The sequence below is a fragment of the Hydra viridissima genome, unplaced genomic scaffold, assembly GCF_058129835.1.
Source record: "Hydra viridissima isolate aposymbiotic clone 2 unplaced genomic scaffold, HvirCarnegie_v1 scaffold_8, whole genome shotgun sequence".
Lineage (NCBI taxonomy): Eukaryota > Metazoa > Cnidaria > Hydrozoa > Anthoathecata > Hydridae > Hydra > Hydra viridissima.
Genome location: NW_028324307.1, coordinates 6,953,361 through 6,967,013, shown reverse-complemented (window position 1 = coordinate 6,967,013; position 13,653 = coordinate 6,953,361). Strand labels below are relative to the sequence as shown.

Below are 13,653 nucleotides of genomic sequence, written 5' to 3'. Positions count from 1 at the left end.
ACATTTAAATCTTTTTTTCAATTTTTTAGCAATGTAGCCTGTTATAGTTACAGCAACTTCCATGCTATCTTCAGAAAGCTGACACTTTAATATCTCTGAAGACAACAATGCAATATCTTGCATAATGTTTTCTAAAGTAGAGTATTCAAATGTTTGATAAATATTAATATCTTCCTTTAGAAGACTTCTTACTGCCAAAATTTTTTCACTGTTGCAAACTTCTAAAAGACTTACAAGAAATCGACCACTGCTCATTTGTCTATACTTACTAAAGCATAGCTCCAAAGGATCACTTTGTAACCTGGAAGTAAGAACAAATGTGTAGCTTTCTTCAAGCAAATCATCAATAAGAGATGCAGTTGCACATAATGCTGTGATAAGAGCATGAGAAGTTTGTTTAATTAAAGTAAAATATTCACATGTTGACCGAATTTCAATCCAATTTGCAATTTCTCTATGAAATGTGGGTTTTTTATCTCCTTTTACAGCAGCATTGCCGAGCTGATTGGATGTATTAAACATCTGCTTTGAATTAAGTGTGATAAATAACTTATGAAACAATGACAAAAATTGTGCTGCATCATTTCTTTCAGGAAAATAACTTAGTATCGCAGCTGTAGTTGTTTCATCAAGAATCGCTAATGCAAGGTTAACATCTTGTTTATTGTTTCCAGGATGAGTGACCTGATAATTGATTTTCCTCGCTTTTTTCAAGTTTCCATTTAATAATTGGTCTTTTTCATAAACTTTATGAAATAAATCCCAAGTAATAAAACCAGCTGGAACTTCAACTTTGTCTTTGAAGAAATCAAACGAAAAAGAAGGGAAAACAAATTTTTTTCCATTCAACAAGTTATTCCTAACATTTTTTATTAAATGGATAAGCTGGATGACAAATAAATAGTTTTCCATCTCCAGTATAAGATTTATGTAACTCTGAAAATGCATTAACATTGATAGAATGATTATCTGTAACAATAGCTCTTACTTTAAAACCTGATTGGTGCAATGAGGTAATGCACTCATCAATTTCTTTTTTCAACCATGGTCCTGTTGTGCAAACTTCAGGTGATGATCTCACAACATAAGGAATAGCTTTTTGAAGCCCTACAATCTTAAAAACAACAACACCTTTATAAAGATTACTTTCTTAACCTTCACCAATATATTTCCCACTTTGATATTGGGCTACTTTCTGCAGATACATTTCATCCACAAGAAGCACACAATCACTTGATACACAATCTTTTTGTAACAAAACTGTTATAGCTTTATAAGCATTTATATCACTACTTTGGATTTTTCTAAGTAAACTAAAAGATGGTAAAGGTAGTTGTTCTAACAATAACTTATAAGACTGTGCTGAAGTGTGACCTAAAATTAGTGCATAACGTATAATGGATGCATTATATGAAGGTCTGCCTTGAGGAGAATAGTATCTAATTTCATTTAACTCTGTCAAAATTGAATTCATATCATTGGCTTTATTTTTAATATAGACAGGAAAATTTTCTAACATACTACAGTTTGGTAATTTGAAAATATGACCACTACGAAACCATTCAGGTAAAGGAATATGATAGCCTTTACATGACAATGAAACATAAAGATCTTTATTTACATTTATTGACTCAAAAACAATTGGTATGCCTGATTTTTCATCAAAACATAGTTTATAATAAACAACACTATCATGAATTTTTTTAAATGTGAAGCCTGGTGGAGAATGTTGTTCTGTCAAAGAATCAAGATTAATTTTTTTATCAACACTTTGAAAATCTTCAAACTCTACTTTTCCAAAATATCTCAAAGTTGGTTTTTTTCGGGGCAACTTTGGAACCCTTAGAGTTGATGATCCACTTATTTCATCAATTTGAATAGTTGGAACTGGAAGAAGATTCGATTTTAAGGTGCATCTTTTTCCGTAATTAATAAATTTGTCATCAAAATAATTAACACAAATAGCTGAATATTTTGATAGAACCCAATATTTTCTATTAACAAAGTATATCCATCGTTTTTGCAAATCAAATTCTTCAGGAAAATAAAATATTGACTTTTTTGGACCATTAGAGTAACCAGTTTTACAGTTTGTAACAACAAGTTTATTAACCATTTTATTACTAAAACGAATCAAAAAAGTGTAAGTTATTTTTAAATATAAAGTTCACTTACATTTATTATTGGAATTATCTCCACTTAAATAACATCGCATAAAAAAGCAGTTCGACTATATACAGTAATAATAATAGACTGTCTGCTTGTCTTTTTCATTATTCCACTCTCTAATGGAATATAATGAAACAGGCAATCAGTCAGAATATTATCATTTACATATTAATCAGTTCAGAATACATTACATATTAAATGACTATAAAAGCATAAACCAATGCATGCAAGCAAATATTTATATAGTAATTGTTACAATATTATAATTCAATATTTTATTCAACACCTTTGTATAATATTCAGTGGTAAATATATTGTTACAGTTGATTCTCGATATCTCGAACAGTAAGGGGACCGGAAAAAAAGTTCGAGATATCGAGAGTTCGAGATATCAAGAAAAGGGTTGAAAATAAATAAAATTGCCCGACTTTTATTAAAACAAGTTATTTTTCTGACAAAAATTATTAACAACAAAAACTACAACTTTTGGAAAAAATCTGTTATCTGATATTGCTTTAAATTATCCATCTTTTCCATCTTCATTAAATCCTCAAGTTTTAGTGCTAGGGATTGTATTTCATTTCCGTATTTTGAGCTGTATAGCGAAGCATTTTGAATTGTTTCAAAAGCAATTTCTAATTGAATATCAGATGGGCGTGGCGGGGCTTTAACGTCAATAGCTTCTTCAACGCTATCTTCATTATCGTCGTTTTCAAAATTAGGGTCTAAAATCTGAGCAATGATTTCAGCATCAGTAGCAAGTGAACCGGTGGTTACTACATCGCAATCTAAACCAATGTAAGATTCCGCTGAGAGATCTTCTTGGACGGCACGAGGATCTAACTCTCGCAAACGGTTAAGTTCTTCTGTCAAAAACTTAAAAGAATGATCATCATCAGCTTCTTCAATACTCTTGTTTGTTTTGCTGATACCAGCTTTTTTAAAGCAGTTGATGACAGTCTCCTTCGACACAGCATTCCACGAAGAAACAAGATCTTTCATTGCTTGAAGTATAGAAATTTTTGGCATGGGTTCGTTATTATCGACAGCCTTGATACACAAACGCACAATTTTGTGACGATAATGAGCTTTAAGACTTCGTATTACGCCTTGATCCATGGGCTGAAGGACAGATGTGGTGTTAGGGGGGAAAAATATTAGGTTGATGTTGCTTAGCCCTTCAATGTGTGGGTGGGCAGAACAGTTATTCCCTGCTGCTATGCCTGTTAGTCTGACTTTACTATTTTTTCCCCAAAAACATTTTTCTCGTGATAAATGGTATGTTTTGTTTGGTAGGCACTGGTAAAATAGTCCAAACTCATCGGCATTGAAAATGTTTTCAAGCTTGTAATTCAAAAGTAATGTTGGAAGTGTAGTTTCATTCCACGAAGCAGTCATATTATTCGTCACGGCGGCACTTTCGCCTGAGATTATTTTAAAGCTGATGCCGTTCCTAAAAATAGGAACAGAATAATTGAATTTTAATGTAAAAATTTGGATATGTAAAAATTATTAAATATAATTGAAGCAAAATTGTTTGATCATCACTGCAGTTGAGGTGACATCTGATTAAACCATGGTTCAGTTTGATTTTGATCCTAATTATTGATAAACCAAGTTTAAGAAAAGTTGGAAACCATAATGTTTAATACTCATGCATGAGTTTTTAACTAGTTTGTGTTCAGTTAAGTAGCATCTCCAAAAAAGAATGGTTTTAAGTAGACAACAAAGAAAACTCCACATAGTTTGATTGCTTAATGAAAAAAAACAGGTTAATAACAATAATTTTGTTAGTTACGATCTAGGTTACTATATATATATATTTATATATATATATTTATATATGTGTGTGTGTATATACGTGTATATATAAATATACATATATATATATATATATATATATATATATATATATATATATATATATATATATATATATATATATATATATATATATATATATAACTTATTTAAGTTATATAAGCTTGATAAAGACTCATCTTTCCTGATTTTTCTAAAATTTAACCTAATTTCTCTAATAATCCCCTGATTTTTTTGAAGATATCCGAATTCCCTGGCATTTCCCTGATTTGGCAGACATCCTGCATATATTTATATGCAGATCTTGCGTATAAAGACCACTTAGCAACATTGCAACATAAAATAACAAGAATTTAATTTGATATAAAGTTATTAGTCACAAGAACAAGGCTTAATAAAATTGACAAAGTATGTATTATGAATTTAGCAATTAGTATGTAACATAACAATGTTTTGTTACATATGCTATATTATTATTAACAATAACATAAGTTATTTTTAACATATTTATCTTAACTAAAACTACTTGATTACTCACAAACTTAATCAAGTTATGATCAAGGTTTTGTGTTTAAATAATCGCTATTAATGTTTAAATAATCGCTATTATTTAAAAAATTGTAGAATTTTATAAAAAACTTCAAATATTTAAAGAAACACCACCAAAAATTTATGCACTCGAAAAACGCAGATAGTCCAAAAATTTATCTGGCAAAAATGCAAGTATTCCAATTTTGTTTTACGCGGAGATTGCAGATATGCCAAATTTGTTTTCCGCGGAGATTGCAGATAGTCCGATTTTGCGCGGAGCCATCGATAAGTTAAAATTTAAAATAAGCCGTAAAAAAACTGGCCTCTTAGTTTTTTCCGGAAAATGCAACAAATCAGGCCGTATAATTACAGTAGGCCATGCTGGGCTTCATTAATTAAGGACTCACCCTTTGCAGCTAGGGATGCACAACGAAGACGTTTAGCTGCTCGATTGAGTTCAGTGGAATAGTAAAACATTCTGCAGGATTTATGCCACTTAGCTTTGTTCGCAGTCAAAGTACTTTCAAAGCCACTGCATCATTTAATCGCTGAATATAAAATCCAGGCTGTAGCAAATCTGCCTGCACAAATTGTGGTAAGATTTCGGCAAGTGATTTGTAACTTGTCAAACAATCCGAACGCTTAGAATTAGTGGGGCATATCAACTTGTTTGCAGAGGTTCTTTGGCAGAAAATACACTTTGCCCATTTAATCGGATTAGGTCGAAAACCTCATTTTCCGTAGAAATAGGATGTGTAACAATATATCGCTAGGCCATAATATATTAATATATATGTATAGAGGCCTAAGAATAATATATATATACATACATACATACATACGTGTGTATATATATATATATATATATATATATATATATATATATATATATATATATATATATATATATATATATATATATATATATATATATATATATATATATATATATATATATATATATATATATATATATATATACATCAACACATTATGAAAAGTAACTAAAAACTTACTTTTAATCGATAAATATTGTTTATCTATTTTTCAAAACTTTTATATTTTGTTTGTGATGTGATTTGTTTTTTAATCGTTTTTTTTTATCGTTTTTTTAAAAGTGCAATACGATTGGATAAATTTAGACTGCGGTAATTATACGGTAATTTATTAAAAATTTTGTTACTAAAAAAAATATTCCGTGAAAAGTGACGTAATTATTCTTTATCTTTCTCCAGCTCATTTACCATACCTTTTTGGGAAATCTGGACGTGCCACCATATCTTAAATGCATTCGATACTTATTTTCTACATCTAAAAAAAGTTTCATGCTTTTATCCACTCTTGGACAATTGTTATGCTAATCTGCTGCACTAAGTCTTTGAAGTTGAGGAATCTATCAAAATTGCCTAAATTGTATGGGAAGAAAAAAAGAACATAGCTTTTTTATTTTTAATAGTTAAAGTTACATTTTACCTTGCCCTTCGTTGATACTATGAAAATTCTATGTTATGTTGATAAACAGACAAAAAGTACCATTGATATATTAAGAAAACTAAGCTATAAAATTGTATATTGAAGTTTAATTTTTAAAAATTTGCGATCTGGGACAATTAACAAATACGAAGATGTCTCTTAGCTACTATCCTAATAAAATTTAGGAAAATGTGTTCTGCAAAAACAGAAGCACCAAATTCAATAGCTGCAACTCCGGAGTCTTGGACCAGAAAGTATGTCGCTGAAAACTTTTGCGTAACGGAATTAAAAGTTTATAAAGTACGAGACTTGAAAAAAAAGAAAGTCATTTTATCATCTCTAAATAACAAAAAACCAAAAGTATCATCTGAAACAATTTTAAAGAAAATAGCCGACATCTATCATAATGACGAGTTTACACCGCAAATGGCAGGAAAAAAGACTATATAAGATTAGCGTAAACCAACAGGTTGAACTAAGCAACCAGTTTGATTATAGAATTCAAAATCAATTTTCCAACTATTATCAAAATCAAGTTTCCAACTATTATAAATTATACGGTAATTTATTAAAAATTTTGTTACTAAAAAAAATATTCCGTGAAAAGTGACGTAATTATTCTTTATCTTTCTCCAGCTCATTTACCATACCTTTTTGGGAAACCTGCAAAAAATTTGGCTTTTGCAAGTTTTGTAGCCAAAAACCTAAATGGTGTGTTACAGCAGGGTCTAGAACCCATTATGTTTGTGCCTGTACTTTATTTAAAACGCAGTTTTGTTAACAAATGCAATGAAACGAAAGTAAACTTAAAAAAATGATTTTAAAGCAAAGTAAATAACTATTCAAAACATATATGTGGTGTAAACAAAAATGAGCGCATAATCCATTGATGTCAAAAATGTAGAACTATTTGACTTAGCAAAAAAGAAATCCTTTATTTAAGTTAGATAGCAAAAAAGAAATCTTTTAACCAATCAAAAACTCCTGGTGGAGCTTAATTAATTAGGCAATCTGCAACAATTAATGACTAAAAAGTAATGTTATGTAAAATTTATCACTCTCTTACATAGCCAAGTTCCAAACATAATATTTAAAAGAAATGAAAAAAGGAAATAAAAAAAAAAGAATTTTGCGCTATTTGATTTTGTAGAAAACTATGTGTTTATAGTTTAAGATGAAATTCAAAGTTACCATTGGAAAAAACTGGATGAGGCTTGTATTTAGCAAAATTATATCATTTAAATGAAATATATCCATTGGAACAAAAATCTTCCTGCTTTTATTCAGAAGACAATGACACTTGATTTGTGAATAAAGTTCAAATTTTGATTGTAAATTATCTAAACACTTATCATTTGGTAAAAAAATAAATTATTTTTCAAATAATGGTGTTGCACAATATAAAAATCACAGAAATTTTGTTAATCATTGTTATCATAAAATTGATTTTAATATTGATGCAGAGTGGACATTTTTTGTGGTATGCAATTGAATAGGAGGAGTGGGGGTAGAGTTGGGAGTTAAAAAGAATACTAGCAAACGGTAGTTATAAGTGATCAAATATTATATTGCAATAATGTTTAACTTTTGTGTTCATAATATTAATGGTATTATTTTTAACAAGATTGAAAAAGTAAAGTTGAATGACGTTCGAAAAAATCTTAAGGTTCACAAAAACTTTTCTTCAGTTTAGGCATCAGTTTGGATTTTCTTCATCAGCTTAAGTTTTAGCGAAGCTCGAGTAACAACTTCAACATGAGAAAAAAAAATCAGATTCCGCTGCGGATTTTAAAAAGGTATATTTCGTATTTGTTTTTTATATAGCTTATTAATTTCTGTTTTTTACTTGAAAAACGTTTTTCTAACTTATTTTGTATAGAAAAAAAATCTAGTTTTGTTTCTAAATATGTTTTTTGCTGCGATGGGGCTCCAATTATTCTTTTAAATTGGTGAATCTGTTTTTGAAGAAGAAAAATAAAAATGATAAATTCCATTAGCTTATTTAATGACCTTTCTAACAAAGGTGTTGGCTATAAAAAAAACAACATATAATAAACACGCGTAACCTGGCCTTCCCCTCCTTCAAATGCTTTTATGCCTTAAATAAACACTGGAATACGTTCCCTGGAAATCTACAACCCATGAAATATCATCCTTAACTCTAAGTGAACAATAACCTGCATCATAACTTCTTTGCATTATCATCGTGCGTTAAAGGAATAAAATTTAAGAAATAAAATAAAATTTGAAAACTTTTTATTTTTAAGTATTATTGTAAGTTTATAAACAAAAAATCTAATTTATGGATACTGATTAAGATTCTAATTTATGGATACTGATTAAGATTCTAATTTATGGATACTGATTAAGATTCTAATTTATGGATACTGATTTATTACACTTATTTGGTTTGAAGCTCATAAATTTACAAATAAAAGGTTTGGTTTCGCATTTTGTAAACAAATTCAACGATTAACGGTTAATTTACGCCCAAAAAAGGTTTTCTCTCCGTGACAGTTTTTTAAACTGAAGATTGCTTATGATTGCAAATTGATTTTCAAATGAAAAAAAAAATTGATATTTCTTGAAATTCTGTAGCAGGAAAAAAAACATTTTAAAACTGCTTACTTAAAAAACGCACAACGAAAAATAAAATTCATGAAACTTAAGATCATGTCAACTCATATAGCCATTTTAAATTCCTATTTACATCAGTTTTTTAAGAGCTTAGTTTGAATATTTTGCTTTAATTCAATTGGATTGTGAAGCAATTTTTAATGCTTGAACAAGAAACACATGTGTCTCCTGAAATGTGAATTGAGAATGTTAAAGATAATCTCACGAAAAATTTTTTCTGTTTTTCTAAAAATATATACCTTTTTATTTCGGCGATAACAAAAAACGTTGGAAAGTTTTTACTTTTAAATGGAATTATTAATTTCGTAGAAGAAACAGGGGCCAATCCTATAAAGCTGAAAATGCGTTATTTACGCAAAAAAAAAAAAAAAAAAAAAAAAAACAGATTGCAGTTTATACAAAAATTTACTTTACGTAAGAAAAATCCTGTTTTTTTGCTTAAATTACGCATTTTTCATCTTTATAGGATTGGGACCAGGTTACGTCAGTTCTGACGTAACAAATTTAAAAATTATAACTTGAGCTTTGATAAAAATAAATGGTGCAATTTAAACAAACACCACGATAGATGTGTAACTCAAATCACATATAATATTGACGCAATTTTACAGAAGATGATTTATTAAAGATGATGTTTTTTAAAATGATGGAAAACTAAATTTTAAGTATAATTAACAATAATGTTAATGACACAGATCCCAATATAAATTTTACTACATAGAGGGTTTCAAGAAACCATGATCCAACAATTTCCCTAATCAGAAAATCTTTAATTCCCTGTTTTGTTTTGTTTTTTTTATACATTTCTTGTATAAATTGTTTTTAACCATTTAGCCAACTAATTGAAAATCTGTGCTATTATGATTAGTTGAAGTTTTTCTGATTCGACCGCTTTGACAAAATCTAATGGCGTCTTATGGTGGAACGGTAAAACATGTGGATTCTTGCTCCCTAAGTCCTAGAATATTTTTTTTCTCTTTCCTAAATTTTTAAAATTAAAATTTCTTTGGCAATTTCTTGTCAAAAAAACTAATTTTTGAGAAAATATTTTTTCGCTAAGCATTACTTACCAAAAGTCCAGCTATAAATAAATTTAATACACTCACTTCTTAAGGCTTCCCAAGACTCTCCTGAAATCTAAAATCTACTGTGACAAATCAATGAAATAGAGTTTTAAAGTTTTTTACAAACGCTTAATCATCTAAAAAAAATTTTATGGTGCAAAATATTTGGTCAAAATTTAAGGCCGAAAATAGTTTTATAATATAAATTGGCTCCCGATGTAAAAATTTGCAAGAAAAGATTCAGTCGAAGATTCTCGTTTAGTTTGCTTTGTCTTGATGTCACGCCTCTGAGCCGTACATTGTAAAGATTGGCAACGCATCAATCGGTTTATATATTGAGATGAGTGATTGGAAGAAAAGAAAGATACTAGGGATATTGTTATATTCTGTTGGTCAAAATGGTTTCCACTTTTTCTTTATGTGAATTAAACTTTTTTTTAACTTATAAATTTTGAACATGTCAAAACTACCGTTACTCCGACAAATTAAAGTGAAAAGGTTAAAAAACAATTAAAATGATTAACCAATGGTAGGAGGTTCTTTAGCCTGATGAATTACAGTTTTAAATTTTTTAATCGAAAAAACGAGTTTTTGTCATCGGAGAAGTGCATTTTTCCAATGGTTAAACATAAGGTGGATCAAGGACGTATTAATAGATGGACGTTCAACGCATTGTTATAGATCAAAGGTGCCGCCAATTAGCCAAAAACTATGCGTGTTACCGTCAATTTTCTAAATTCATGATACAGATACTCCGACTTCTACCCGTCAAATTTCCGTCAAAAAACCTCCCTCAGTAAACCCATTATAATTATGCATTACAGAAGCTTATGGTTATAAAAGACAAAAAAATTAATCAAGAATAGTTCACAAATCTGAAAAAGGTTGATTTGAGCTATGAACTTTGCTTAATAAAAATTTAGCTGTGTTTAAACTTTAACGTCTAAAACTAGGCTTTTGCAAAAAGGCTATGTTTGGTTTACTAGAATGGATAGAGTAAAGTGAAACAAATTTTCCTTATTAAATTGAAGCTGCTATGATATAGTTTAAAGGTCGAAAAAGATATTTTTAGTGTTCTTTTCACCCCACTCTCAGATTATGCTTCCCACTTTAAGGTTCAAATCAGAGAGTATTTCTTATTTTTGTCGGTAATGTCGAACTAATTTGCCTCGCTTTTTTTTTCTCTTGAATTTGTGATTTTTTTTTTCGTGAACGACCTAGTTAAAAAATTTCTTACTTTCGATACCTAAACTGCATTTTGTCTAAAGGTATTATAACTAAAAGGATCTTAAAGTTCATAAAATACTATTCGTTTCAGGAGTTGGAAAGATATATAAAGTATGTATTTTTAATGAGCATTTTTGTTTAAGCATTTTTAAACTGTCATGTAGAGCTACTTTAAGTTATAATGAACTTTTTTTTTTAATTATTACTGTTGTTACTAATAGTAATAACAGAAGTAATAAAAATGATAAGATCATACTTTTAGTTGCATATTCTTGAGCCTTCTACAAGTGATGCATAGCCTTATTTTTAACCTTCTATAAATATTATATCAAAAGAAGTAATCTTATATTCATATTTATTATCTCATTACAGGATAAACAATGAGTCTTCATGAGGAATATTTAAAACATTTATGTAGAAAGTGTGGCTGCATAATAAAGCAGGATAGTCACTATCAAATAAAACCTTTTGTTATCTATAAACAAGCAATTCTTAGCTTTTACAAGCTGGATACAACCTCAGACTATCAAAAAGTTCATCCTGAATATTTATGCAAATCATGTTATATGGTCTTATACAGGTTAGATTTAAAATCAAAAAAAGGCTTTGAAGTTGAGAGGAATGTTAAATTCTTCACTTTTTCTGAAAAACCTGTTATGTATGTAACACACTCACAAGAGTTGGAAGAAATAAAAAAGTACATGCGATAAGTATTCATCAAGCATTTTCATCAAAACATGGTTTTGACTGTTACAATGAAAATAATAAAAATTATTTTGTAATAGTTAAAATCAATAGTTATCGCCAATCAAATGGCATGTGGAGACTAATTGTTTTAAATCGTGAAGTGCCATTATCCATTAATATTAACAAATCTCTTCCAGATCAACTAAATCTTCAATCTGCTAATATTATATTCTCCAACATTTCATGCATAAACATCTGTAAATGTAATAATGACTTCCAGTATCTTTTTTTGTAATCAGAAATAAATTTTCTGATTTTAAAAATTTCCAAAGCACATCAAATGAGGATGTTGGATTAATTGAAACGAGAGAAGGCAATACAGTTGAAAACTTTAAAGTTATTAGACATAAAGGTTGTTCATTAATGTTTAGAAGTCTGTTGTGATTTTAGTACCATCTACCATACTAACTTGGCTGTAATGGAACCCAGGTTAAAGAGAAATGTCAATCATCTATTACCTTTAACTAGCCATTTTTTAACTGTGTACATTTTCTTACACCAGTATATGTAAAAAATGTAATAAAGACAACTTGCATTCTTCTATATGGAAGTTCAATAGTACATTACAACAATTTACAGTTTTGAATAATTTCTAAAATCAAAATTAAGAGTTATTACAATATTTTCATAATCTGGGAGTATTTGCAAATATAAATTAACACCCGTTTAGGCGTTAAGCTCCACAACATGTGAGTATAAGCACACCTTTAGTGGCAATGTAACATTTCTTTTCATGCTTTTTAAAATTCGATTCTCTAAGATATTTATTGTAACATTTCAGACACGTAAATTTAGCTATTAAGCGTTCTTCTGTTTTTTTCAGCATTTTGGTTTCTTCTGCAATCAGCTTCTCTGTAGGAATTGCTGGTGGTATGAGCTCCAATTCAAAATCCTCTGATAACAATTCCGCTAACTCTTCAAGATCTATCTCAATTTAATCATCCACAACTAATTCAATTTGGTTATCAATACTTTCAAGCAAAAAAGAATAATCTTGATTGATAGCAAAGTTTTCTGTCATACTCATTTTATGTATCGATGCTCAGTAAAATACTTTTAAAAATATTTTTATTGGATAGTCGAGACCATCTTTTTCCGACGTCGAAAAAAATAAAAATACTCCCCGGTTTCGCAACTATCACCTATTGTTTCGCTTTTGTTATCTAAACAAAGCGTAACACGCATATCTTTTTTATAAAACAATGGGTTGAACGTCCATCTATTAATACGTCCTTGGGTGGATCAGTCATGATTTCGGGTTGTTTTTACAACAAGCAAGTTGATGATTTAATTAAAGTTGAGAGAACTTTTAGGAACAAGAGATACTATGACTTTTATTTGCAAATATTTTCTCCACAGCTTCGAAAAGCGCTCAGTGTTTTTTTTTTGAAAATTTTCCAGACGGCAGTTTATAGAATTTTTGGTCAAAATTTAAGGCTATGAACTGCCGTCTGGAAAATTTTCAAAAAAAAAAATACTGAGCGCTTTTTGAAGCTGTGGAGAAAATATTTGCAAATAGAGTGGAAAAAAAAAAAAAAAGGAAAAAGAAGAAAGAATGCTCAATTACATTGAATGACTGCGTCGATTGTCGGGTTTAGATTTTAAAAACTAAATCTTTGAAAACATTTGAATGTCTTTTTTCATGGAAACTTGGTGTGATATAAAAAATCTTATGTATTCAAGCAAAATTTGCCCTTCTAGATAAAACTGCTTAAGTTCTATGGCCATAGCAACCGCCTTAGCAACGACTGTTTTTGATGTATCTCAGGATTGAAACTTGATCTAGGCAATTAGTTTTCACCTTAAGGCTTCTTTTTTTCTCACAGAGGTCTTGGTAGTGATGAACTTTTGACAAAATGTTTACACGGTGAGACAGAATGTCAATGAGTCTTTGAACAATTTGATAAGGTCACGGTGCCCAAAAAGAGTATATATTGGGAATGATGTTTTTAAAACTGCAGTTGCATCTGCTGTTATTGCATAC

General features: G+C 29.3%; 1 protein-coding gene, 1 long non-coding RNA gene and 1 pseudogene across 2 annotated transcripts in view; 1 reads left to right on the top strand and 2 right to left on the bottom strand.

Moving 5' to 3' along the window:
* The window catches only part of LOC149884792 (uncharacterized), a 97,437-nt gene extending 84,215 nt beyond the window's left edge, over positions 1 to 13,222 (bottom strand). The window contains exons 1-2 of the long non-coding RNA XR_016455127.1: positions 13,148 to 13,222; positions 10,646 to 12,975 (exon numbers count right to left, since the gene is read on the bottom strand). This is a non-coding gene — a long non-coding RNA (uncharacterized LOC149884792). The remainder of the gene's footprint in view (positions 1 to 10,645; positions 12,976 to 13,147) is intronic.
* Positions 470 to 2,116, bottom strand: LOC149884794 (uncharacterized; annotated as a pseudogene).
* On the top strand, positions 10,899 to 12,786 carry LOC149884793 (uncharacterized). The gene is made up of 3 exons (XM_090096381.1): positions 10,899 to 11,033; positions 11,295 to 11,502; positions 12,493 to 12,786. Exons 2-3 carry the CDS (start codon positions 11,303 to 11,305, stop codon positions 12,605 to 12,607), a joined length of 315 nt encoding a protein of 104 aa, XP_089952507.1. The 5' UTR covers positions 10,899 to 11,033; positions 11,295 to 11,302; the 3' UTR covers positions 12,608 to 12,786.
* Positions 13,223 to 13,653: the final 431 nt, after the last annotated feature.